At 48.0% G+C, this 24,242-nt stretch overlaps 9 protein-coding genes across 10 annotated transcripts; 4 read left to right on the forward strand and 5 right to left on the reverse strand.

The window, feature by feature from the left end:
- Nucleotides 1-951: 951 nt before the first annotated feature.
- On the reverse strand, nucleotides 952-3,200 carry BDCG_02313 (mitochondrial inner membrane magnesium transporter mrs2; the record flags this gene model as incomplete). The annotated part of the gene is made up of 3 exons (XM_045417860.1): nucleotides 2,437-3,200; nucleotides 1,708-2,348; nucleotides 952-1,585 (listed from the first exon to the last, which is right to left on the reverse strand). The coding sequence occupies exons 1-3, from the start codon at nucleotides 3,169-3,171 to the stop codon at nucleotides 952-954; spliced, it is 2,010 nt and encodes a 669-aa protein (XP_045274574.1). The 5' UTR covers nucleotides 3,172-3,200.
- Nucleotides 3,201-3,586: 386 nt separating this feature from the next.
- On the reverse strand, nucleotides 3,587-6,247 carry BDCG_02314. Of its 2 annotated transcripts, XM_045417862.1 has the most exons (4): nucleotides 6,036-6,247; nucleotides 5,692-5,917; nucleotides 3,819-5,601; nucleotides 3,587-3,719 (listed from the first exon to the last, which is right to left on the reverse strand). In XM_045417862.1, the coding sequence occupies exons 2-4, from the start codon at nucleotides 5,899-5,901 to the stop codon at nucleotides 3,691-3,693; spliced, it is 2,022 nt and encodes a 673-aa protein (XP_045279991.1). In that variant the 5' UTR covers nucleotides 5,902-5,917; nucleotides 6,036-6,247; the 3' UTR covers nucleotides 3,587-3,690. The 2 variants fall into 2 exon arrangements, with proteins under 2 accessions (XP_045279991.1, XP_045274575.1); XM_045417861.1 differs by having other exon boundaries at nucleotides 5,692-6,247.
- Nucleotides 6,248-6,287: 40 nt separating this feature from the next.
- BDCG_02316 (uncharacterized protein) lies at nucleotides 6,288-8,357 on the reverse strand. The gene has a single exon (XM_045417864.1). It carries the CDS (start codon nucleotides 8,253-8,255, stop codon nucleotides 7,614-7,616), a length of 642 nt encoding a protein of 213 aa, XP_045274577.1. The 5' UTR covers nucleotides 8,256-8,357; the 3' UTR covers nucleotides 6,288-7,613.
- Nucleotides 6,899-7,436, forward strand: BDCG_02315 (uncharacterized protein; the record flags this gene model as incomplete). Its single annotated transcript, XM_045417863.1, has 3 exons — nucleotides 6,899-7,061; nucleotides 7,146-7,206; nucleotides 7,331-7,436. 3 exons carry the CDS (start codon nucleotides 6,899-6,901, stop codon nucleotides 7,434-7,436), a joined length of 330 nt encoding a protein of 109 aa, XP_045274576.1.
- A 49-nt stretch (nucleotides 8,358-8,406) lies between the features above and the next one.
- Nucleotides 8,407-11,549, forward strand: BDCG_02317 (translation initiation factor 1A). Its single transcript, XM_045417865.1, has 3 exons — nucleotides 8,407-8,645; nucleotides 8,829-9,166; nucleotides 9,235-11,549. Exons 1-3 carry the CDS (start codon nucleotides 8,625-8,627, stop codon nucleotides 9,326-9,328), a joined length of 453 nt encoding a protein of 150 aa, XP_045274578.1. The 5' UTR covers nucleotides 8,407-8,624; the 3' UTR covers nucleotides 9,329-11,549.
- BDCG_02318 (DNA excision repair protein ERCC-4) lies at nucleotides 8,774-16,204 on the reverse strand. The gene is made up of 10 exons (XM_045417866.1): nucleotides 15,841-16,204; nucleotides 13,516-15,736; nucleotides 13,280-13,457; nucleotides 13,138-13,225; nucleotides 13,011-13,081; nucleotides 12,907-12,958; nucleotides 12,379-12,855; nucleotides 11,212-12,316; nucleotides 9,828-11,143; nucleotides 8,774-9,666 (listed from the first exon to the last, which is right to left on the reverse strand). Exons 2-9 carry the CDS (start codon nucleotides 13,561-13,563, stop codon nucleotides 10,226-10,228), a joined length of 2,937 nt encoding a protein of 978 aa, XP_045274579.1. The 5' UTR covers nucleotides 13,564-15,736; nucleotides 15,841-16,204; the 3' UTR covers nucleotides 8,774-9,666; nucleotides 9,828-10,225.
- Nucleotides 13,423-16,057, forward strand: BDCG_02319 (chitin biosynthesis protein). The gene is made up of 2 exons (XM_045417867.1): nucleotides 13,423-14,123; nucleotides 14,243-16,057. The coding sequence occupies exons 1-2, from the start codon at nucleotides 14,052-14,054 to the stop codon at nucleotides 15,449-15,451; spliced, it is 1,281 nt and encodes a 426-aa protein (XP_045274580.1). The 5' UTR covers nucleotides 13,423-14,051; the 3' UTR covers nucleotides 15,452-16,057.
- On the forward strand, nucleotides 16,173-17,895 carry BDCG_02320 (3-oxoacyl-acyl-carrier-protein reductase). The gene is made up of 4 exons (XM_045417868.1): nucleotides 16,173-16,641; nucleotides 16,692-17,043; nucleotides 17,107-17,466; nucleotides 17,536-17,895. The coding sequence occupies exons 1-4, from the start codon at nucleotides 16,575-16,577 to the stop codon at nucleotides 17,597-17,599; spliced, it is 843 nt and encodes a 280-aa protein (XP_045274581.1). The 5' UTR covers nucleotides 16,173-16,574; the 3' UTR covers nucleotides 17,600-17,895.
- A 485-nt stretch (nucleotides 17,896-18,380) lies between these two features.
- On the reverse strand, nucleotides 18,381-23,698 carry BDCG_02321 (phospholipase). Its single transcript, XM_045417869.1, has 7 exons — nucleotides 22,996-23,698; nucleotides 22,797-22,941; nucleotides 22,502-22,738; nucleotides 21,871-22,451; nucleotides 21,769-21,803; nucleotides 21,667-21,700; nucleotides 18,381-21,609 (listed from the first exon to the last, which is right to left on the reverse strand). Exons 1-7 carry the CDS (start codon nucleotides 23,066-23,068, stop codon nucleotides 18,689-18,691), a joined length of 4,026 nt encoding a protein of 1,341 aa, XP_045274582.1. The 5' UTR covers nucleotides 23,069-23,698; the 3' UTR covers nucleotides 18,381-18,688.
- Between the last annotated feature and the right edge of the window lie 544 nt (nucleotides 23,699-24,242).

The following is a 24,242-nucleotide window of genomic DNA, read 5'->3' on the forward strand; positions in this document are numbered from 1 at the left end:
CTGGGGCGGGTTAAATCAACCCAGACCTTGCTATCCTGCAGCTGATATCCCCAACAGCTCATAACCAAGCAAGTGGGAGCGAGCCAATATGGCATTCATGATTGAAACCTGGAGGGAGTTCCCCCAACTCATTAATCATATGTGACCAAGCTTCATCAATGGGCTCTAAGATTTTTTTTGGCGTGTGGTATTGATGGGACCAAGCCATGTTTTGGCAAATCGGCCAATTACCAGCCATTCCTGTCGATTGTGGTTGATCTCTCTCTGGGATGATACTGGGCTGAATCGTTCAGCCCAGGGGGTCAGTGCAGCGATGCTGCAGCTAACAAGCACTAGCGGCTCGGCGCAGAATCTGGGGTGTGAGCCGCAGCAGTTATGCACGTCGTACACAAAGACACCCCTCGCCACGCTAAGAAAGAGATGAGGTGATGTGTAACAAATGGTACATTAACTAGTTGAGATGGTATTGTAAATCCCGACAGGAAAAACATAAGAATCGCACCAGCGCAAGAGCAAGATACATAACATGCATACATACATCCCAACTCCTCAGCCGCTATTGAAAACCCGAAAAGAAACCCGGCAACCCGCCCCCCCCCTCAAAAAAAAAAAAAAAAAAAAAAAAAAAAAAAAAAAAAAAAAAACCAGTCTATACCTGAAATCTATCAGGCTTTCGCCCCATGAAGTTCTTGGAACCCATAACAGCCCTGGACACGGTAGAACACCGTAGGAAAGCATAGTTGTCTAAGCCTGGTTCACGCGGACATTGACTTGAATCGCATCGGAGGACTCGATAAATAAAAATGATATGAACAGGGGGGAATTATAAACACAGGTCCTACACATCATATGTAAGGGACGACGATATCAGGAAATTATCTCAGGATAAGAGAACACACGCCTAGGGTTGGTGTTGCGGTATCATAAAGTAGAATGTAGAATATAAAGTTATTATCGAGAGCCAGAGCTGATGGCTGCACTTCCCAGCGCTGATTCTTCGCCGCTTGTATCAACTCCGGCGTTATCTGCTAGCTGCTGCTGTCGCTGTCGTTGCTGCTCCTGTTGCTGCTGTTGTTGCTGCCGTAGCCTCTGCTGTTTACTTCTTTTCTCCGCACTCTGGATATTCTTCGCAACTGGGGGCGTCGCCGACAAAGCAGCAGAAGCTGCACCACCCTGTCGAAGCCTCTTCAACCTCTCCCCACGAGTCTCTCCAGCCAACCCGGTCCAGAGGGGATCCACAGTGTCAGCGCGCCAATTAGCCCGGTTAGGCAGCGCCGCACTCCCACCACTCCTAAGTCCCAACGTGCCAATGTTGCGGTCATGCAGCCCTGCCTCTCCCCACATCCGCACACGTTGTACCTTCCGTAGTTTCATGAGCCCGTAGGCGCACACGAAGGCGGTAAAGACGAAACAGGCGCCGGAGACGGTGGCGAAGCCTAGGTCTGATTCTTCTATGAAGTTTTTCAGGTTCATGCCGTAGAGGGCAGAGCAAAGGGTGCCAGCTGCGAGGCCAAGAGTGCCGATGCTGAATTTGAGATCGAGGAGCATGAGGGAGTTGCGGTTGGCGTCGAGGATTGCTTTTACACTAGGGAGATGAATGATGTTAGTTTCTTGATGTTAGTTTCTTTTCCTTCTGATAGAGACAAGAACGAGTTCGTAGTTTGAGTCATAGAGGACTGAGGGAAGTGGGTGGGATTGAAGTCATACATTTCCTCCGTGTTTCGAATATTGGTGACCAGATTCCCACTGGCTTGTACGATTTCATCGCAGACTTTGTGATACGATTCGAGCAACATCTCAATTTCCTGATGGTCAACCTCCTGCCTATGCACGCCATTCGCTTTCTCCGTCAGATACATTGAGGTTAAGTCATCGTCGGCTTCAAGCAGATCCTCAATCGCATCGCGCACCAATCTAGCTTTCTGCTCGAACGTGCCCAATCTCTTGGAATAGATCAGGAGGTGCCGCAACTTGTCTCTGTCTATATCCTCTTCCAGTGCCCGAAGAACGCGCACTACAGGTTCCCTTACCCCTTCAAACTCAGCTTCAAGTCCACTGGTCACGCTGACCAGAACGGCTTCAAGGGCACGGAATTCATAGGGCAGAGCGCCCGGTGAGGATTGGCGGCCTGTCACCTCTTTCTGACGTAGTTTACCTTCTAGATCATACATAAATACCGACTGCGTGTAGGAATCCGTCGAGCCGTAGGCGTCGAATACCAAAACTCGATCTGCTTTTATCAGGACGCGTAGATGCAGAAGGCTGATTAAAATAGCGCTGTGGCGCACGAGAATATGCGGAAGGACTGAGGAGTCGATCTTGCGAAGATCACGGGGAAGAAGACCATACTGCATCCATTAACAGCGAGCGACGTTAGATCATGCACTTACAACCTCAAAAAGTAATAAAACAAATAAAACAAAATAAAATCCATACCTTCGCAATCAGCTCACTTTTCTTAAACTCCCCATTAACAAGAGTCACGTTCCCATTTTCATCCAGCTCCGTACATCTCAGCCGCGGCTCATTCGTCGCTTTCATCGCTAATGAACGCCCCGTAGCAAACATGTTCCCCTCGTGCCCATCCTCCATCACAGGGCCAATGGGCAAATCGCTTGGACGCAATTTGTTGGGATCATCACGCTCCGATACTCGTAGTCCAAACAGGCGCCGGATGAATCCCCGGCCCCGGCCTTTTCTCCCCGCTGTACCGCTGAAGAGTTGTAGATTGCCATATCCTCCACGCCTGTTCAGGCTCTTTAGCGCTGTGCGCGGAGTTGCTACTAATGCGGGAATCGTGGACGGTGATGTCGATATGTATGACGGATCATCTTCTAAATTGCGCGTCCGCGCGCTGAGGAAGGGGAAGAGAGATGCTTCGAGGGTTGCGGTGCGGCGCTGATGTTGGTTGGGATGCTGTTGTTGCGCATTTGGGTGGATGTCATGCTCTTCATATGACCATGATGGAAACGCAGCATGTGCATATCCCCTTTGGGATTGGGGTCGGGATCGGAGACGCCATGGGCATGCTGGCGGAAGTGAGTGCGGGCGTGTAATCGGAGTGGTGTTGGGGGAAAAGTAATAGTGGGTGGACACCTCGGACTGCGAGCGGAGGAAGCGGAGCAGATTTGCTGATGGAGCTGATGGCTTGAGGGTAGATGGGGACACCATCTCTTACCCTCATATGGGATGCTTCTTTTCTGAAAACAAAGTGATAACAGATAGAACACTTGCTCTATTCTGTCTTTGTTTTTGTTTGTTGAGGAATGATCAAGTTGCTCCCAACGTCGATGTAGGTTTGTTAATTTTTTGCCGGCCCCTAGCGGAATAACTATTTATCCGCCGAGGTTGTTCTTCGCGGAGAGGGTTCTTGAGCGGTTAAGGTTAATTTAATCGATGGGAAGAGCTAAGTAAGATTTTGAAACCCAAATTCAATTCGCCTGTATATGGAATGGCCTTCCCCCAATTAAACACGAACATTACCGCATAAGATACAGCAAAGAGTAGCATGCGAAAGGGTACCAAACGATCAACGTCTCAGACAGACGCTTTTTACAGTAGTGTATGCCATTACGAACAGCTGAATATATAAAAAAAAAAAAAAAAAAAAGGGAAAAGTGACAGCAAATGGATCCACGAATATAACCATGATGGCTCAAACCAAGACCAAAACCAATACCAAAACTAACCTCACCACTCGTCATCTGATTTTTCATCATCTGCCATAATGTCAGTTTCCTGCTAGGTCCATCAGGCGTGGGGAGGTAGAATTGAATTCAAATAGAAAATAATACAAGCAAAGAGACGTAGATACATACCACTTCCGCTGACTTTCTGCTTCCGCTTATTCAACGCCGCCTGTAAAGACCCTAGCATTGAATTCGGTTCTCCGGGCCCAGCTCCACCTGATGCTGGTGACGACGGTGTCTCGCTACTTGCACCGGGAACGGCGGCTGCGCTTCGATCTCGCTTCTCGGTGTCTTTGACCTTTCGAAGGCCTGTTCCTGCACGGATTGAGGCTAGAAGATCGTCTTTCCCCGGTGCTGGTTTTGGAAGGGATGGTGCGGTTGATGACGATGGTGGAGGGGGAGGGGCAGGAGGTGCGCCGTTGGCTGCGGGGCCTGGTGGCGGTGGTGGTGGGGGAGGAGGAGGGCTACCAACAGATGGAGGAGGGGGTGGGCGAGCAACTCCAGCCGGCGGAGGCGGTGGTGGGGGCGGAGCAACGGTTGAAGGCGCGGGACGGGGAGGAGGGCGAGGAAGACCACCGGTTGAAGGTGGAGGCGGGGGCGGGCCAGTATTAACTGGAGGTGGGGGTGGAGGTGGTGCGGGGCTCGATGATGGTGCTGGTGCCGGAGGCGGAGGCGGAGGAGTCGGTGGTGCGGGAGCCGAGATGGGTGGTGGTAGTTGACGTCCTGGGACAGAGACTGGAGCTGGTGGTGGCGGTGGTTGTGATGACTGGGGAGTTGAACTTGGAGAAGCTTGAGCACGTGGTGGGGGGGGAGGAGGAGGCCCAGGGGCAAGCCCGGCTGCAGGAGTAACATGAGGAATCTTGGGTGGTAAGGCGGGTGTTAATCCAGGACTAACTTCACGCCGCGGTGGGAGACCTGGGGTTCGACTGGGTAGTTGGGGGGCTGAGACCTTTCGCTCTCCCTCTATAGGAGTTTTCGGTGGCAGTGGTGGGGGTTGAGCTCCCGGTCTGGCTAGATTAGAACCTGATGCAGTTCTATTCCGGCCCGGGAGAGCATTGGCAAATTTGCCGGCATCCGCGATGGGAGGGGGCGCTTTGAAGCGTGGCCGAACTGGTGATGGCTCCCGCGGCGGAGATGGAGATGGTGGAGGGGGCCCACGCGCAGGTGGTGGTGAAGGAGGACGGCCGCGTCGTGACGGCGGTGGACGTGGAGGAGCATTTCTCCTTCCCGTATTCTGGGGGCTGAGGGGCGGTATCGATGCTGTTGGCGGGGGTGGGGCATTTGGCGGCGGAGGAGGTGGCGGGGCTTTTGCTCTCTTTTGGGAATCTGGTGGAGTTTCCTTAGATGCACCATTAAGCTCATCGGCTTGCTTCTGCTCAATGTATTGTTTGATAAAATCCGAGTTCTCCGCGATTTGATCCTCCGTAATACCCATGGCAAGTAATTCGTCGAGCAAGCCTCTCCATGACGGATCTACCGTGTCTAAGGCTGACGTCTGCTTCCGTTCTGGGGCTGATGGGAGTTCTGTTGCTGCCGGGGAGAGAGCGGGAGCTGGAGCGGGCTGCCTTGGGGGGATAATAGATTCCGCAGGAGCAGGTGGGGCATGGGCGGAGGAATGTCGGTGGACATGTAGGAGGCTACCAAGCCCAAACCGACTATGGCCTTTGTTGCTTGCTACTGGTGCGGGTCCTTGGCCCCGGAGTGACGCAAATGGTGTAGTTTTCGTTTCTTTACTCGCGCTCTTCTCTCGTTCTAGTACCTTTTTCATGAAGGTCTTTGCCTCCTTCTCATCCGCAAACGATAACCCTGCGAGACATTCCTCTAGCTCGAAAGTGTGAAAAAAGGTCCTGTCTTGGTTATACGAGAACCCATCGTAGATTTCCTGGTCCCATACAACTCCTCTACCAGCGGGCTATTTTTCGGAGATATGCCATGTTAGTTTGGGTTTGCTGTACGCGAGGGGAGGTAAGGATATATCTAAGCAGAATATTGCATTGCATACCGAAACATCAACCAACTTAATCCAAAACGTATGTCCAACCAAGTCGTTGGCAAGAACTGCAGCTCCTTGCAACCCGGTATATGTCCATTTGTGAGGGTTTGGATGTGCTACGTATAACCGCGCAACTGCCACAGCCAGTATCTTGTTGGAGGGTTTTGGAACGGTTCGCCTGACCGTCTCTTTATCCGCATCGGTGAGAATGGATGGCATGGTTGGAGCTCCAAGGCTGGTATTTGCGGACAGGGAGAAGACGACGTTAGTCTCATTAGTTATATTTGACAGCCAAGTGGCTCATTGCTAATCTGAATCCCTTCAGCAGGCAGCTGAGCGCGAACACAACGTACTACTGACTGGCGTTCGAATGGCAGTAGGCGAAAATATCTCTCCGCGGAATACCGTCTAGGATATGGTGGTTAGGAGAAGTAACACACAGGGTGTATTTTCGAGTTATATATATGTAGAAGAATGGAAGAATGGATGGATGGAGTTGTGTGTTTCGATCAGGGTTGGTCGGATCCGGGAACGAAGAAAGGCGAGGTTGCGAAGCTTAGTCAGGGAACGCCGCGCCAAGCCCTGTACAGCCTTTGTTGGATTAGGAAGCCCGTCCGTATGGAAGTGTAATATTAATATTGTACTATTGCGCAGCACAAGAGTCGAACGTGTAGATGTCTACTCCGTACTGAAGCCGATAGAGTGTATTTAGCATCCCTTTGTATGAGAAAGTTAACTACTTAAAGTATATGCTGCTTTTGGCAACTGAACAACACACAAAGAAGCCCAGAAATGGTACTATTTTCTTGACACTTCTGATTAGTTACGTTACAAATGGCTATTACCTGCTAAATATAATATAAGTATAAACAGATTAATATCTACCAAGATAGGTGAATGGGATGAGGTCAATTCTCATAGGTTGCCTGCCACTGCTATTGTTTCTGTCCTGGCTCTTGCTCGAGATTATACCCTTGGCTGTTTTGGTGATGTCATCAGAATCATTTCCCCTGCCGTAGCGTAGCACCTCGTGCCCGACTTCTAAGCACATCCACCCTATTTCGTTTCTCAAAATCCAAGTTAGTAATTTATCCAGCAATAGGCTTAAGTAAAGCCAACACAATCTTCCTAAAAATACAATTTTGCGTCTCCAGCAATATCTGCCACCCCTCGACCTATACCCGTCACACCCATCCCAATCCATCGATCTGGAAACATGGCTGGCCGATCTAGTCAAGATTTCCAAGCCGGAAAAACTGGCACGACCACGCGCCAAACACGAAGCCAGACACAGAAGAACGCCAACTCTACAGCGGGTGGTGAGCAGTTGAGGCCTGAGGCCCGGGACTTCATAACTAAGGGCCCGCAGATTCCGGAAGGTTGGTCTAATATCAAAGAGAATTCACCCAAGATATTTCGTCCATAATTGGCAGTTGATGTTGACTTTTTGAGGGCGTTTGTAGGAGACATGCCGGCAAGAGCCCCACGGGAAGAAATCGATGCTCGAATGAAGGAGCTCAATAAGTGAGGTTGGATTTCCGTGTAGGAGAAAGCTTCTTTTGGGTTCCTCTGATGCGGGGTATGGGACTGAGGGGGAGTTTGATGATGGCACTTTTGTATTGTGGATTACTGCGGAACTCTGCTCCAGGAGGGATCTTATGTGGAGATGTGGTGAAGATGCTAGTCTTACATGCCTAGCTGACCGTCGTACTAGCTACTGCGAGTATCCAGGGCAAAATGGATCAGGCATATAGTGTAGCCTCGAATAAAATTCCCATGGGGTTGCTAGTTACCTATTGTTTACCGTCTAGGTAAAGTAAGTGCCCGAATAAATTAGATCCAGAGGGCTTTCCTATGGCCTTATTGTGCTGTGCAAAAGATGCTGGAACCAACAACGACGTGCCGAGTCCACCCTCTTTTACCCTAGGAACTTAGGTAGACACGCCATTGTTACTAGGCCAAAGAGCGTCTGAAGAATTCTCCACGTCATTTTCCTCCCGCTCGCCTACCCGTTTGAGGTAGGTTTCAATCCTTTCAATGACGACCCCAGCCTCCCGCACAATATCCGTATATTTCGCAGCTTTGACAGCAAGCCGGAAGTGAATTTCCAAAGTCCCTTCCAAGGCTTCTAGCCGAGACGGCGGCTGCCCAGCTTGCTGCCTCGGTTGCGGTTTCTGCTGCTCCCGCTGCTCGATATCCGGTATTCTTCGCCCTGTCTTGTCATATCCACGCTCCCTCAACGCGTCTCTAAATGCAGTCCGCACCCGTCTGGCGCACCACGACCGTATAACGCTCTTCTCCGATGCGATATCAGATTGGGCCGAAGCGGACCACCAAAGCTGGCGCTTGTCCCGTGTCGCCCACATATAGTCGATCTTGGGCCGGAGGGCATATAGATTGATGAAGAGATCACAGGAAAACTTCTTCGCGCGCGACGTAGGTATGTTTTGAGGCGTGTAACGGACTGTGAAATAGGGCTGTTTGGGGGCGACGAATCTTGGGGGTCTGAAACCGTAGTAAGAGGCAAGTCCTCGGTTCTTGTTAAATATATTGCTTGCGCCCCGTGAAGCCATTCTGTAAAATTTCCAATTATGTGTTTGTTTTAAAAATGCAGAGCTTGGAACGGGCGAGAAGATGGGGATTGCCTTGGTACATGTGTGTTCTAACAAATCCACCGGCACGGAAAGTAACTCCTGAAAAGTTTTTAAGGTGCGCGTTGAGGCTGCCAAATCGGGTATAGTTACGGTTTGGAGTGGCGATCCAGCCAGCAGAAACAGAAAAATCCCCCACTATATAAGAGCCGAAATTGACAACACCATCTGACAACATCATCACTACAACCCCCAACGTTTTCTCTCCAGCAATCCGAGTACATATCATTACATATAAAATCCGGGAAATCGTTACACTTTCAGTCAGGAACAGTTTAACAACAGTTCAATATGCCGAAGAATAAGGGAAAGGTACGATTTCTACCCCTCTTTACAAACCCCCACATTGCCACACATATCGCTTGAGTACCATCTGCGCCTTCACTTGAGGACGTGGGGAAATTTCTTCTGAAGAAATGTATTCTTTTTTGAAAAAGCGTCCTTGCTGGTTCGGTTCTATGAAACTAGGACGCTAACATCCCGTTTTGTATACAGGGTGGTAAAAACCGACGCCGTGGAAAGAACGAGAATGACAACGAGAAGCGAGAACTGACCTTCAAAGAGGAAGGACAAGAATATGCTCAGGTCGTCAAGATGTTGGGTAACGGACGACTGGAAGCCCTCTGCTTCGATGGCGAAAAACGACTCGCTCATATCCGTGGCAAACTCCGCAAGAAGGTCTGGATTAACCAAGGAGACATCATTCTGCTATCTCTACGAGATTACCAAGACGAGAAGGGTGACGTTATTCTCAAATACAATGCCGATGAGGCTCGAAGTCTAAAAGCCTACGGCGAGTTGCCTGAGAGTGCGAAGATTAACGAGACTGATACGTACGTTTTGCCTCCACTTTCAGCCGTTTTTAATGTTGATATATATGTCGCTAATATCGTAACAACAGCTATGGCCATGAGGATATTGACGACAACGTCGAGTTCGACGAAGACCGTGATGGCAGCGAAGACGACAAGGACATCGATGTTGATGAGATCTAATCTCTCCCAAAAAATCTACCCTGATCCGACGAGGCCGCGTTCCCTCTCTATGCATGTGTCTGGCTTCAACAGTCCCAAGGTGGACGGTTCTCTATCCTTTGACGTTGCAGACAGCTCCTGTTGGAAACACTCCCGCTGCACTATAGCCACTGTTACGTTGTAGGCAAACATTCAGCGCCCCCCCAGCGCTCCTCATCTCCAGGGATAGAAATCGGGCATCTTCGGCTGAAGAATTTCCGGTCAGATATTGCTATCGACTATCTTAAGAATCCATATACCTATAAAGCAAGGTTCGAGCCGATCATCGGACGGGACACCAGACAGGGCGAGTATGGGCACTATCAACCACAAGTCAGTCCAATTGTTTTATTCGCGGATTATTCTTTTTCCGAACTTCTCCCGCCTTACTCTTCCTCTTTAACGCGGCTTACGATTGGACCGGCTTCATTTTAAATTAATTTCACCCTCATGGTTATGAAAGACTTTTGCTTTTACTTACTGGCATGCCTCCGTTATTGCGTTTTTGCTTCTGTTTTTCTTCTGTTTTCCGTTTCTGCTTTTTGCACTTCTTGCCCTACTTTTTTTCCGTTGTGGTGGCTCTTGCGACATTCCCAATTTGGCAGTTTGAAAGCATAGATAAACCGAAAGCAAAAATGAAGTAATGAAAGACAAAATTTAGGGTCGGCTAGAAAGGCGTAAATGAATTTTTTTCCTAATCCGTAGGTTCATGATATAGTATTGATATGGGCTATATTTGGAAGCGGCCCATCGCCAACCTTATACAATTCCAAACGAAGACATGATACGATCTGTAGTGCACTTTAACTAAACCTAAGTGACTTCTACCTCGGCATTATAGCTAGTCGTATGTGGGAAAGCAAGAAATCGCCCACGCACCTAATCAGCACTCTCCTCATCAAAAACGTTTCTCCGAAAGAACCGCAAAACCTGCCTCCCAACCTCCTTCCCAACCAGCGGCTCCAACTCCTCCATCTCCATATTCGCAATTTGCTGTAAATTCTCCGTCTCCAAAATCAACCGCTCCGCTAGCTTCGGCGTCACCCCGGGAACAGCCTGTAACATATCCTGCGGTAGCTGGTTGAAGGCCCGATGCTCAATCCCCGCGGCTGACATGATACTGTTACCCGTACCTGCTGCGGTGGCAGCCGCGGCGGCAGCTGTAGAGGACGTGATATCAAAGTCTAGCCCGATTTGCACGGCGCGAATGGGGTCTGGTTCTGCATTGTTCTTCTTCAGCTCGGCGAATATCTCTGCTGTTTGAAACGGGGCGGAGGACCAGATGATTTTCAGCCGTGGGAAGGCGAGCGTGAGTAGTGTGAGGAGGTGCTGGATGGACTTTGGATTTGTGGGGTTTATCAGGTTGCTGGATAGGCTTTCTGAGCTTGGCGTGCTTGTGGCGGAGGTGAATGCGTCAAAAGTGAATGATTTGTTCTGGTCAAATTCGATTAGCAGTACTGGGGTTTTGTAGTGCTGGAGCATTGTCTCGGCCTGATTGTACAGGCGGCCGTTTTTCAGGGAGCTGAGCAAATCACGGATCGATTTGCGCTCGACACAAATCTCCGGGGTCAAGATGTAGTCGCCAACTGTTAGTTGGCAGGGAACTACGACCATGCTTCGTCCGTGGAGGAGGGATGGGAGCGCGCTGCGAAATTCACGCACATCCACTACGACGGTGGGTGGGGCTGCTGTTGCGGCCAGTCGGCCTCCACCAGCGATGCGGGTATTGACTGTTCGAAGAAATTGCTCTTGGGGATCTTCGGCGCTTTTGTCGTGGTTTATTGTTAGGGACATGGACTGCGCAAGAACTTTGCATTTAGTTCACTTAGAAATATTATCATGTAGAGCGCAAGGTGCATACATACCCCCTTTTCTTTGATCAGTTTTGTGAACGCGTCCTTTTCCTTTCGGACAGCACTTAGATATCGCTGTTCCTCGACCGAACCTCCATAATATAGAAAGTAAACCCTGACTTCCCGGTTCGTGTGAGAGCTTCGATAGACTTCTACTCTGCGAATGAAGGCTGCGTCCGGTTCGTACATGATTATGTACCGTGGTTTGACTTCTTCAAGAACATGGTCATCCATATCGCCGTCGTAAGGGTATACCATCAAGAGATCGTTCATGTCATAGAGTTGGTAGTAGTCTTCCATATCTTCAAGATCGTCATCCACGATGCCAACCTGGATGGTTTCTTCTTCCGGCTCAACAAGTTTAATTTCTTCCAGCAGGGTTGATACCTGCGTTGGCACTTCCGTATCAAGTTGGACACTACTGCTTGCACCTCTGGCTGGTGCCAGACCTGAGCCACCGCCTCCACGAACTCGTCGTCTTTTATTCGGAGGTGCTCGTCCTTGATACTGAGTGGTTGAACCCACGGAATTGTACCCTGGCGCTGTTCCTGGTTCCTGTTTTGATTTAGTATGATAAAGGTTGCTGTTAATCCTGGACGAAGCGCGTTTCCAGTTTAAATAGTGACGGAGTTTCCTCCGAAGCATAAACTCTGCAGACGGCTTGTCGTCATCTGCCTCACTCTCACTCTCCATCTCGTCATTAGAGGGTTCGATTTTGATGCGCATTGTTTCTAAATATTCCCTGATTTGGCAGCAGGTTTTCCTGTCACTACACATGACTAGAATGGTTCCATTCGAGTCACCCGGGAGAACAGGATTGAGATATGTACTCCTCTCAATTTCATCTAGAACATCCGCGAGGACTGACCATTTCGGCTGTTCCTCGAGCACTGGTTCCAAGGCAGTTGGTAGGGAGGCAGTGTCAGGTATAAATTGCCGATTGTCCAATTTGCCGCGATAAACCCTGGACTTGGCGGTTTGAAATAGGACATGCGCTGCATCAAGAAATAGCCAAGGGGAGTAATTCTGCCTTGTTGATCCCGGAGGTGGCGAGTGCGCAGCTATAATCGTGTCAAGGTATTTGATAAAGGAGACGGAGTCGTACGTCAATAACGAACTGTGGAGTGTATTAGCTCACCTGCCATATCTCTAGATGAAAAGTTGGTCGCCGAGACTTACTGAAGTATCGACCTCAGGACAGTTAAATCGTTGGCTATTTGCTTTGTCCGAAAGCTTACACGATGCCACATATGCTCCAGCTGTCGCCGGATAGACACATCAAAGTCTTGATGCAACGCACTGTCCACTGTCCAGTCTTCAATGTCGAGGCCAGAATTTGACTTTTTCAGTTCCCGAATATTGGCTTCGACACATTCTAAGACTGCGTTTTGTATATCTCTCATTTTGTCTGTCATCGGTATTTCTAGCTCGATGACTTCGGCTTTCTTCCGCCCTTCTAAGGACTCAGCTACGGTAACCTGGAATCTCGGCCAGAGAGACGGTTTCCTAAGAAATAGATTCCGCATCATGTTTGCTAAGGGGTTGAATCCAATTGTGAAAGGTTCGGGAGAATCAGAGAAAGCTTTTAAACAACCAACTTTGTTGAATTGTCGATATATGCGGATAATAAATGCCTCCAACGAGGTGGCCGTGATCCTGGAACAGACTTAATATGATACGCTAAAACTAGTAGCGACCAGGACTTACTTTTCAGCATGGAGAACAATTAAGCCCGTGATGGTTTCGGGATCAAGTATCTCTGTTGTTTCTATTAGTAAACCCTCCAATTATATGCCGGAGGGCCACTCAACTGGACAATAAATCGACAACCAATATCCGAGAGGTGACACTCAGGATACCGCCTTGGGCGTACATTTTTTGCCTTATACTATGTCAGGTAATGAAAACAATAGCTCTTAAAGCCAGAGAAAAGCATACCTCAAAGGAACAGTAGCTCGATCAGTATTGATCACTTTAAGCCCTCGAGCCAGGGGAGTTCTGCTGACTGCATATTGTTCGGCGAGAGCTGCAATAGCGAATGAGTAAAATGGTTCTGTCAAAATATCCCGAGGCTACACACCTTCTCCAATCCATTCATTTTCTAGACTACCAGCGCCCACCACTATAATTAGATTATTGCCGGCTGCATCGTAAGAATGTAATAAATTCGTCACGATACGCAGCAGGCCAAGTCCCCTTGCAAGAATGACGAGTTCATCCTCAGCTCTGAGTTCCGAGAACAGGTCTTGCTGATATTGCTAGACAAGCTTGTCAGATCTGAATGATTCACGCCTCACAGACGTGCGATGCGCTTACCAGTGGTAGTGATAGTTTCACTACTGAATTCGCGTGTTCTCCCGACATAAGGATAGGCTCTGCCTGCTGCAAGCACCTTGCGACCCCCAATCGACAAAGATCAAGGAGACATGTGGCCACGTGATTTAAGAATACCGTGACGAGAGTTTTGGATCATTATAATGTATGGGTGTGAGAGGCATCCGCTGAGCTTAATATTCCTTACGTCCAAGCGGCTGCCAAACCTCTGTATTGTTTCGTTGACTGGTAGGGAGATGATGAAGCCCTTTGGAGGATTGATAAAGGCCAAAAGGAGGCGCGATTCTTGCCTCCATAAGCATGATGTGTCCAGGTGTTAAAGCAGCGGCAGACGCGTCCTTTCCGGGAAGATGTAACTAAATTCTGACGTAATCGACTTCATCTAGACAGCTTCATGAAACACTAATTTACCGGCCCTCGAAATCTCAGCTTGTGATATCTTGCGACAATCAGATTTTCGAATGCTGTTCGCCATATAACACTCTTGTCGCTTCTTCTGTCATCTTCACTCGTTCGTCATGCTGGTTTCTCTGACCGTTGGGAAGGTCGATGCTGGCGTTGCTGTCCTCCTGACCCAAGACAACCGACTCGTAAGCTCTAACCCAGCCCTTTTTTTTGCAAGTACTCCAAGGCGCTGCTGTCGTGTGCGCCTCTTTATTTCTGCCTGCCACTGCGCAATGAACGCTTTGCTTATCATTGTTGACTCTAGATCGAGTTTCCTTCTGTCCTTCTACCGAAAAATATAGCATCAGGCAGCATCGTTGATATTACAGTATCGCGCAACCAGGCCGCTGAAGCTGCAAGTGTTTCCGCCTTTCAATCCCTCCAAAAGCGTATCCTACACACCTATGGCATCCATACGCCGTCTCCACCGGTTCTCCGCCTCAGAAATGCGACACAAACGTCCCTTGTCCTAGAATGGGATCCAATAAATTTAGCCACCGCGTCCCTCAAGTCGCTATCCTTATACCGCAATGACTCCAAGGCTGGTTCAATTCCAAGGCCAAAAGAGATGCTTAGCACCAAAATCAGCGGCCTTGCAATTGACACAGAGTATACTTTCCATCTCGTTCTCCGTACTTCCGCCGGCACTTTTAGCTCAGAGAAACTAGTCTGCCGTACACATAAGATGACCGACTTGTCAGGAATAACTATTACACCGGGCGTTCTACCCCAGAGTTTAAGGACGTCGCTCGAAGAGGCTGTGGATCGAATTGGTGCCAAACTCATTGACACTGTGCGGATAGATACTACGCATTTTGTCTGCACGGAGGGTAGTGGTGCTGCTTGGGAAAAAGCAGTTGAGATGAATATTCCTGTCGTCCGACCAGAGTGGGTAGAAGGATGTGAACGGGAGGGTACAATTGTTAGTGTCCGCGGGTACTACTTGAACGCAGATCCAAAGTTGAGGCAAATGGCTCCAGGTGTGGGTGCGCAACTGCATCGCCAGCAAGCTATGTTAAACAACGCCTCCGGGTCCGTTTCATCCGGACGATTAGGCCGCACAAATTCAACTTCCCGATCGCCACAGCAGCCAGCCGACAAGGAGCTCCCTCCCATGCCGCCCCCTAGTAGTGAAGCGAATGGACCATCTCAGGGACAAGAATCGGAGACTGAGGATGAAAATGGTTACGGAACCCAGTCTTCACCGCCGCCGCCGGCTAAAGACGGAAAAGAGAATGCCCAACCCAGCCAAGAGGACGTGGAATCGCCTGTCGACGGAAAATATCCACCTCCTGCACATGGCGACACGGAGGCCGACTATGAAAGTGATACAGCAGGTTCCTCAAATGAGGAATTAGCAGATAAAACAAACTCTCAATCGCAACGAAAATCGGATACCTCAATCGGGGCTTCGGGTGACAAAGCAACGAACGGGGCGGCGGGAGAAGGTGAACTGGATGAGGTTCCTCTCTGAGATTTCAGTGCATAAAACAAGTTTGCCTTCTAGACTTTGTTTTATTTCATTTTTCTTTTTCCCCCCCCCCCCCCCCCCCACCCGGTTGCCGTCGAGAGGAGTGTGTTATTCAAGGATATGAGCTGTGAGATCTATCTTTCTTAAATTCGCCCGCTGTTATTACTAGGCCATTACCCTTAATTTCTTTTTGAGCAGTAGTAACTGCTGGCATCTCACTTGTTTTATCATTTGTTCTCCTTGAAAGTCATCTGTCTTTCCTTACATGTTATTGCTGCTTGTTTCTCCCTATATAATTCTCAGAATTAGCCTCCATGCAATCTTGTTTATGTTAATTTTATGATTATTACACAGCTATATCCATTGTTTAATATTTACCAATGTGTACTTACCCACGTGTCATATCCATCCCTAATTCATGTGCTCAGTTGTATGATCCATATATTTTCAAGAGTATCGGTTATGCCAGGTCACTAACACATATTCAAGTCTTTTGCCATCGTTTTGACATAAAGCAATATAAATTATGACATATATTGAGCATGTGTGTTCCAGGCCTAGGATCCAACAATATTCGTAGATACTGAGATACTGACATTTAAACCTCCGGTCCGTCCTTGCCACTGTCCTCGCTGCCGTACTGCCAAGAAAGGAAAAATGTGGAGTTGCTATAGCTCTCCCGAAATCATCTCGATTCGTCAAAGTATCTGTGCGACGACCATAGGAGCAATCTGATTGAGCGTAGGGGAAACCAACAATAATAGATAGTTACTCCGTGTCTCTGGACAACACTCCCATTTTAGTTCCCTCCGCACGCTATTCGGCTAGTGTCAGGGATATGATCGGTTTTCGGCTTGCGGATATCGGTGTTAGGAGTTGTCCCGAGGCAACAACCTTAAAAAGGAGATCAATTCCCGATTTTGCGGGGGAAATTGTGAGATCATGGAATCACTATGAAGAAGCGAAGTACAGCTTCCCCTTTGCTGGGTCGCTAGAGCTATTTGCAATGAGCTTCTTAGATGGTCCTGGGAGATTATTTCAAGATTTGTTCATTCTTGAACATTCGTGTTTGTTGTGATATCTTCCTTGCATCCAGTAAGCTGTAAAATAGGTTGCTGCCGTTGCCATGTCTGAGATTCGTGGTTACGATTCGTTTTTCCGTCTTGACGGCAAGATCGCTCTTGTTACAGGAGGTGAGATCCCTTTTTGTTATTCACCTATTAGCTACTAATTCTCCTACCAGGGTCCAGAGGTATCGGCCTCCATACAGCCACTGCCTTTCTTCTAGCCGGCGCCAAAAAAGTTATCATTACCGCTAGGAAATCTGCTGGAGAGCAAGGCATTGACCAGGCGGTGAAAAAGTTAAACCAGATTCCTGGCGTCGCTGGGCATGCAGTTGGGATACAGGCCAATGCAGCGAATACAGAGGAGGTCGCAAAACTAGTCGACGAGGTCAGAAAAAGCGATGGAACGCTTGATATCTTAGTTGCAAATGCCGGGGCAACATGGGGAGGACCATTTGAGTCAACTCCAGACTGGAGTTCACAGAAGATCCTCGATCTTAACGTTCGAGGAGTTTTTAACTTGGTTAGACTGTAAGGAGAAAAAAAAATTGAACCGATATCTAGAGTGCCCTTGAAAAGCTGACTTGAGAATAGGTTCACCCCATTACTTGAAGCGGCTGGTACCAGCCAGGATCCTTCAAGGGTCGTCATAGTCAGTTCTGTTGCGGGCGTTAATGTACCACATGTTGGCGAGAACGGTACGATCATGTACTCAGTCTCCAAGGCTGCAGCAAATCATCTTGCAAGAAATCTCGCAGTTGAGTTAGGACCACGTAACATCACAACAAACACTGTCGCCCCGGGATTTTTCCCATCAAAACTCGCGAACGGGCTGATTGGAAATCTTGGAGGGAGAGACAAGCTGAGCTCAGATGTTCCTCGTGGAAGATTAGGGGAGCCGGAAGATATTGCAGGTGTAATGATTTACCTCTGTTCGCCGGCTGCAAACTATATGTAAGTTCCTTTCGCTGTTCTTTATCCATTCTCAAATGGTTCTCTGAATGACGCTAATCGTTCTAAAAGTAACGGTGTCGATATTGCTGTAGATGGTGGCAGGCATCTGGGGATCGGTCCACCGAGGCTGTAGTATGTTGAGATCCTTAAATGCAATTTCATATATATCTTTCATACAAACAATTTCAGGGATACTTCTTCCATGGCTATGAAAGTCGATCGATAAACAAACACCCCAAGGAAAATTACTGAAAATAGGAAGGATCCTTACCAACCAGCGGCGAAGTTCATCATGACCATGATTTTATTTTCCCCATCAAATCCCCTACTGCTTGGTTGATAGGATACCTTTTACGATTAAATAATAAGAACAGTTAACAGATGGGCCTACTTAACTCTTGACTCTAGAGCCACTTTTGTGATACCTCGTGTGGCTGTAGTGCTTTCCACTACAATAGCCATTGCATTGGAATATATATCATGACATCGTTGCTCGTCTTGATCGGAAAACTAGGTTGTGTACTCTGGAGAATGCCATGTAACTGATTTGAGAATACCATCTCAGTCATACGTGCTTGCCCCCAGATGACCAGGTGGTAAGCCGCAAATCCAAGCCAGGTTGTAGGAAAGATTTACTACGGATCAAAAAGCGCGTAAAGGTGACCACCGTGCAAGCGAGTCAAATACAAAACCTTTGTCATGATACCAAATCTTTATCCAGAGATCGTATGCAACTCTTAACCCTGGAATGAACTTTTTTTTTTTTTTTTACGTTGCCGAGGACCTTACATACCTAGATATCTCCTACTCACGCTAGGATTAACCCTGTACGGAGTATATACAAAGCCATAAGGTCAAGTAAAGTGTCGAGCGCTGATCATCGTACATGTACATTACATACAGTACAGTGCAGATGGTCATTAAAATAAGCATAATTATTGCGCTAACTAGTCCAAGGTAATACTAGCGTAGGGTAAACTTTTGAGCTAAAGGATTATTTTAAGCACATCCAAAGTCTAATCTCCAAGAGAATATATATGACCTGTGCGTATTCTCTATGTTGGATTGAGAGTGAAAATAATACAAACCCATGAATATCAGGACATCAGCCCGATCGCCGACCACGATGTTACTATGTGATTACCATTTATGTCCACCATCCACCTGCGTATTATCATAAAATTTAGTATTCAAACTTCTGATAATAGATCTCATTACTAGCCTACGGACGCACTTTTGTTTTCAATGGCTTCGGAGGCCTTTGCATCCAACAGATAAACCACCTACTAGACACCTCAAAACCGCCAACAATATCCAAAATTAACGCTGAAGTTGCTAAAGTACAAAATGCAGTTAAAACGTAAGCCGTGCTGAGTTCAGCCCCGAAAGTGAACAGAAACCAACCGGCAAGTAGGACAGACCCTGCGGCCATAACAACTAAAAGTATCTTCTTCTGAATCCCGTATACCTTCCCACTAAATTTACCCTCTGTTGGACTATGAGACCATTTAGCAGCCTCTTCCCACGAAATCTGTTGTTCTCGCGCCCCCACAACAGGCTTGAAATTTCTAGGAGAGCTGAAAATGCTAACCTCTCTCTGAAAGGTCATGCACCCGAAATGAATCCAGAAATCTCCGTTCTTTTCATAGGCGGCCTCTTGTTCCCTTTCTTTGATTGCAGTTTTAAGAAGCCAGGCCGTGTGTTGTGTCTGAGGGTGGTCCGCGCCTAGAATCTCAGTTGAGAGCTCGGATAATTCTTGAAAAATAAAAGCCGCTTCGTCCAGTGCACCCTGCGATAATAGAAGGCAGCCCGTGGCGAGGCCTTCTCCGCTCAAAAGATTAGATTTATCCGCAGCATAAATACGTCGGAACACTTCGGACACCTCCCGCCGATAGTCGCTGATATCCTTCGGAAAATGCAATCTGAATCGAGTGTGGAAGAGAATCATCAGGTAGCTCGCGTGGAAAGGGCCGAGGTGATCGCCCTCAGACGTTTCATGCACAGTGTTATATACATCGACGAGAAGGTCCCGCGCGTCTGACAATTTCCCTTGGCCTGCCAAACAGATAGCGAGTAATTTGTTGGCCCAGGTGTAGAAGGTTCCCTCGAAAGATGGAATAGCGAGTTTGGAATCACCTGAATATTGGGCAGTAAGTGTCCTAGCTATCACTTCAGCCTCAGCATATTGCCCTTTTGTAGCCAAGATCTTGCTGAGATCATATCGAGCTCCCCTAGTCGGGAGGTCTTCTACATCTTGCCCGAATTTCTTGAGCATGTCGAGAAGTCCTTCTATATCTTGATTGGAGAATGCAGTGAAGGTGGCTTTAACTGCCTGAGCTGGCGAGAAGTTGAATCTTGCCAAATATTGTCGGTCAAAAAAAGTTGTGGGGAGCTCTGACAGTGTCGCTAAAAGTAATCCTTCATGCCATAACTTTCGGCGCGTACATAGCCATGCGGCCTCCCGGAGAAGTTTCGCGTACATAGAAACGAACCATTCCGAAGGTTTTCTTTTTAGAATTCGCCTCAGCGTCATCGGACCAAAGCCCATTCTTGGAAGTATTAGATGGGAGGGTGAAGGATCGGCTTCATCGACCTTGGTAGCATAGTCCAGGGCCAACGCTATTCTCGGATTGAGTTGTTTGCCTAGGAACACTTTGATAGAGGTATCTGAAACCCCGCTAGAAGGAATGAATTCAGAAGCTTGTGCCACAAGAATGGAAGCCCATGCCCAAGCAGTAAAATTGTGTTCATCCGTTGAAAATTCAAGAACAGAAACTGCACGTTTGCCAATAGCAAACAAGTCTCCAACTTTACCTGAAACATGCCAGTACGGATAGTAGCTAATCAGTAATTGAGCGAGATAGGTCCACAGTCGCAGATGGCGGACGCTAGAAAGAGGCTCGTCGGTTGCATCCATAGCTTGCTGTAAAACTTGAAGGAGATGTTTGAATGATGAATGGCTTGTAGAGCTCTCAGTAGCGGATCGAAACAAAATGGGTGATAGGAGGAAATATGCTGCGTGCGTTGTTTGAGTTAGTCGTTGGATAGGCTTTAACCTCGCACGACTCATGTAATGGACGAGCGGATGAAGCGATATCATTATACCATCTTCTCCTTCGGAATAGTATATGAGGGCCAGGGCGTGCAGGTCAGCTACAGAATTTACGAATTCTAATCGAGTTTCGAACATCTGCACAGACGGGAGTGACTTTCGGCGCCTCCCGCCTTCAAGGAGCAGATGTTCAGAAATCGTCGTGTTATCCAGAAAGCCAAGAAATGTCAGGAGTACTGCAGCTGCATAGTTCTTTTCCATCAGTACGCCAAAGGATAGCTTGAATGTCGTGAAGACAGATTCCCGATGGATAGAAGTATTTTCAGGATGGTCAAGAACTGTAGTCCGGTCGAGTTTGAAAACATTCCAATAGTATTCTATGCCCTTGCATCCAATAAGAGCACCTGCATGCTCCACTGCAAGGGCACGGTATCCCAGACACTTGACTATTTCCGTAGCTTGGGGGAGTGTTTGTCTTCGTAGCTCCTCATCATGTATGTTTGCCTTATTTAGAAGGAGGGTAACAGCGTCTTCCGGGTCTAGGTCTTCAAGGGGTATTAAATGACCGTAACCACCAATTTCCCGGCTTTGGCTAGTTATGAGGACATTTCCAGTCTCTGTTCGAGGAATGAATCCCAGAATATTCACGCCTGCAAGACTCACGTCGTCAATTATCAATAGCCAGTCGCCGGTTTGGCGATCTGAAAACCACCGATGGACAGCATGAATATTTCCCTGCATTTCTGCTTCGTTCATTTGGGGTTTGACCCCGCTGGTGGGGTTCGCATCAACTCCTGCGTGCGACGTGACTTCGTATATGATCTTTGCAAAATCTTCTTCCAAAGCTGCAAAGCTCCGAGCCGAAACCTTTAGGATGTGCGAGTAATGCTGCTTGTGAGATAAAGCATAAGCTGCTGCGAGTTGCGTTTTGCCTACTCCTCCGGGACCCCAGAGACAGACACGTCCCTGCAACTTTTTCTCCTTCGCGGATACGAAGTGTTGGTGGATAACATGAATTTCATTTTGCCGCCCCGTAAAATTAGGATTCTGAACGAAAGCGGGATCTGAAAGACAGATATTCGTATATGAGGCTTAATAAGATATTAACATATATTCGATTGTTTTCACGTAGTTGCATCTAGACGTACCGGTTCTACGCTCGCGATTAAGCTTGCCACAAGACTAATATGCGGGAAATACATATTAGCAACTGCGCATACATCTTGAGATAATTCGATATTTAATCATACCCGTATTCTTGTTACTAAGTCGATAGGACTTTTACCTAAGGCCATTAAGTTCTATTTCATCCCATGTCGAAGGCAGTAAGAGGCCAAAACCGGACTACACACCTTTTTTTTCTTTGAGGCGCTTTACACAATTCCTTAGCCGAACCCTCTGGTCCGTCGAAGTCAAATAGTCATCCGTGGCTGCCTCAAGCAGGCCCTGCTTCTTATACTCCTCTAACCCCACAGTCTGTAGACCTTGAGCAACGTTGAAACGGAAATATCTCTCACGATCGAATAAACCTCGGTGCCTTGCTTGGAATGTTTCTGCAGTTCGTTCGGTTTGCGTTGCCATTTTCACTATATCTTTTGCCAACATCTTCAAGGCACCCTCGTTCATGGGTGAGACACCTGGGTTTCCCGTGCCAATCGAGAGAAAGCAATTCACCAATGGCTCAAGAGCGCCATCGTCCGCGCACCAAATATTTTGAGCTTCATTCCAGACTTCATCCACCGGGTTGTTAGCTCCCAAAGCGCCATCCACGTACCTCCGGGTACCGATAGCAGCTGGTTCGAAGAAGGATGTTGCAGCAGATGTTGCGCGCGCCGCATCTAGTATAGTAGGGCTGAGATTCGGGTCGCCCGGGAGTCTATAGGATTTGAGGCGTATGATGCTTTTAGTTTCGAATGCCGTTGCACAAACAAATCTACAGTTTGTTAGCTTTCGGCAGGGGGATCTTCTAGATATTTCACGTACACTCTACATTTCCTCTCTTTGCCGTCATTAAGAAAGTCGGCGTCTGATAAGCCGAGGGATAGCAAAGTTTCTTGTAGAGAGTTCGTTAAAATCCCAGTGTTAAAACGGCCTTTAATTTTCCCTTTCCAGTCAACGGGAAATGACTTCTTCTTGAAGATCTGTTGTATCATTCGTGAGTACTCCGCGATGCACTGGTCTACGTCCATCTCGAGGCGTCCAAGCATTATGGCTATAAGTCTGTGGAAAGTCAGTGTGTTATGGTAAATGATCACAATAACTGCAATAGGAACCATACCCTCCCGTGCTGGTGCCACCGATCAGGTCGAATAGGTCGCAGGGTTTCACGGAGGGAAGGTTAACGATGGCACGCTCATGGTTGACTCTTTCCATCAAACCCTGTAGGATCCGTAGGCTCGAGAGCCCCCTGACGCCTCCGCCATCTAGAGCCGGTTTCAGCCTATCTGTTCATGTTATCTCAAGGGTGGTATTATTACCAAGGGATAGCAAGCAAAGCCCGCAGTTATTCAGTAGATCTCCCGCCAGTTCTTCGGGTTGAGCCTCGTTCATTTTGATGTTTTATGTGACAGTCTCACGCTGTAGCCAGCGGCTCGAACCGCAACACTTTAGGATAGGTAAACTTGAAGATATTTATCGTAACAAGACAAAACTCCAACGGCTCATCTGGCTCTCTAGGTTTATTTGCTTCATGAAGAATCGTTTTCCTGAAAGAGGAGAGAGGAGGAGCTGGGCAAGGCTTTGGACTCTGGAGGGCTAGAACATCTGGTGGCGCCTCACGCGCGAGGCACAGCAGAAAGAAGCCTTAGGACTTTCTGCCCACCCTCAACACACTTGCGCGTCCAGACACAGTCAATCTGCCTCGCTCCAGCGAGCACCACTCATGATTGTAAACATTGTTATCTTTGCCAGAGGCCCAGAGCCCTCATCTTGGTGTGGGCAAGTGAGGATTACCTCAAGATGTTGCGTGAGAGATGAACCTGACGGGCCTGCTTAGGCGCCTTAGTGAGCGCTGAGGGTCCCAGGGATTTCAACGGCATGAAGCTTTGGATGTGGGTTAAAGAGGTTGTTCGGCACAGTCCCTGGCCGGAAGAACCTTTCGCCAAAGGAAACTCCTGCAACGCATTCCCACAGGTTTCGTGTGCCGATTTTCCTTGGTTGGGGGGGGGGGGGGTGAGGGAGCATCAGCAACTTGGACGTGTCTAACATGGGGTCTAACTAACTATGGGAATGCGCCTTGCACTCTAGGTTCCACTCCTCTACTCACCTAAATAGGCTTTCTCAGATAATTTCATAACAACCTCTGCTCACCGGTTACGGTCTACCTCCGATTCCTCGCACGCTTCCCCCAAGAATGCTGGACCAGGCTGATAATCTGAACCCCAGGGAAACTCTATGCCTGTGAGCTCCCCGGAATTTGCTGATTTCATCAATAGCACCAGAAGACTTAACTGCTGGCTTTGCAAACAGGCTTTCTATGTGCCTTTTAATGGCCACGTTGAACGAAAGCTCTATGTGCCTGTAAACCTAGCTGTGAATGTGAGATGTTATCTCTGAATAGCTATGTAAAAGTGCCTTCAGATAGGTGTTTGATTCTAACATCTGAAATCCAAGACTCCAAGCACACCTCAAGACAATGTTGAACAAACAGAACTTGCTTGAATCATGTCACATTAAGGATATAACAAATCCACTTTTCACACTTCCCATTTTTTTGATGGCTTGT

The sequence above is a fragment of the Blastomyces dermatitidis genome (genome assembly GCF_000003525.1).
Source record: "Blastomyces dermatitidis ER-3 genomic scaffold supercont1.2, whole genome shotgun sequence".
NCBI classification, from domain to species: domain Eukaryota; kingdom Fungi; phylum Ascomycota; class Eurotiomycetes; order Onygenales; family Ajellomycetaceae; genus Blastomyces; species Blastomyces dermatitidis.

Bases quoted from the DNA above. Each gene is read 5' to 3' on its own strand.
- BDCG_02321 (XM_045417869.1), bottom strand. From the start codon at position 23,068: ATGAACGAGGCTCAACCCGAAGAACTGGCGGGAGATCTACTGAATAAC. The intron at 21,804-21,870 runs GTGTGTAGTCCG...TAATGGCCTTAG, and splicing joins GCGCCTCAAAGAAAAAAAAG to GTAAAAGTCCTATCGACTTA. The intron at 21,701-21,768 runs GTATGATTAAAT...CCCGCATATTAG, and splicing joins ACTTAGTAACAAGAATACGG to TCTTGTGGCAAGCTTAATCG.
- BDCG_02318 (XM_045417866.1), bottom strand. From the start codon at position 13,563: ATGTCGGGAGAACACGCGAATTCAGTAGTGAAACTATCACTACCACTG. The intron at 13,226-13,279 runs GTGTGTAGCCTC...TCGCTATTGCAG, and splicing joins AAATGAATGGATTGGAGAAG to CTCTCGCCGAACAATATGCA. The intron at 12,856-12,906 runs GTAAGTCCTGGT...AGTCTGTTCCAG, and splicing joins ATTGTTCTCCATGCTGAAAA to GATCACGGCCACCTCGTTGG.
- BDCG_02316 (XM_045417864.1), bottom strand. From the start codon at position 8,255: ATGGCTTCACGGGGCGCAAGCAATATATTTAACAAGAACCGAGGACTT.
- BDCG_02319 (XM_045417867.1), top strand. From the start codon at position 14,052: ATGCTGGTTTCTCTGACCGTTGGGAAGGTCGATGCTGGCGTTGCTGTC. The intron at 14,124-14,242 runs GTAAGCTCTAAC...TGTTGACTCTAG, and splicing joins TGACCCAAGACAACCGACTC to ATCGAGTTTCCTTCTGTCCT.
- BDCG_02317 (XM_045417865.1), top strand. From the start codon at position 8,625: ATGCCGAAGAATAAGGGAAAG. The intron at 8,646-8,828 runs GTACGATTTCTA...TTTTGTATACAG, and splicing joins TGCCGAAGAATAAGGGAAAG to GGTGGTAAAAACCGACGCCG. The intron at 9,167-9,234 runs GTACGTTTTGCC...TCGTAACAACAG, and splicing joins AAGATTAACGAGACTGATAC to CTATGGCCATGAGGATATTG.
- BDCG_02314 (XM_045417862.1), bottom strand. From the start codon at position 5,901: ATGCCATCCATTCTCACCGATGCGGATAAAGAGACGGTCAGGCGAACC. The intron at 5,602-5,691 runs GTATGCAATGCA...TCCGAAAAATAG, and splicing joins TTAAGTTGGTTGATGTTTCG to CCCGCTGGTAGAGGAGTTGT. The intron at 3,720-3,818 runs GTATGTATCTAC...ACATTATGGCAG, and splicing joins GCAGAAAGTCAGCGGAAGTG to ATGATGAAAAATCAGATGAC.
- BDCG_02320 (XM_045417868.1), top strand. From the start codon at position 16,575: ATGTCTGAGATTCGTGGTTACGATTCGTTTTTCCGTCTTGACGGCAAG. The intron at 16,642-16,691 runs GTGAGATCCCTT...TTCTCCTACCAG, and splicing joins GATCGCTCTTGTTACAGGAG to GGTCCAGAGGTATCGGCCTC. The intron at 17,044-17,106 runs GTAAGGAGAAAA...ACTTGAGAATAG, and splicing joins GTTTTTAACTTGGTTAGACT to GTTCACCCCATTACTTGAAG.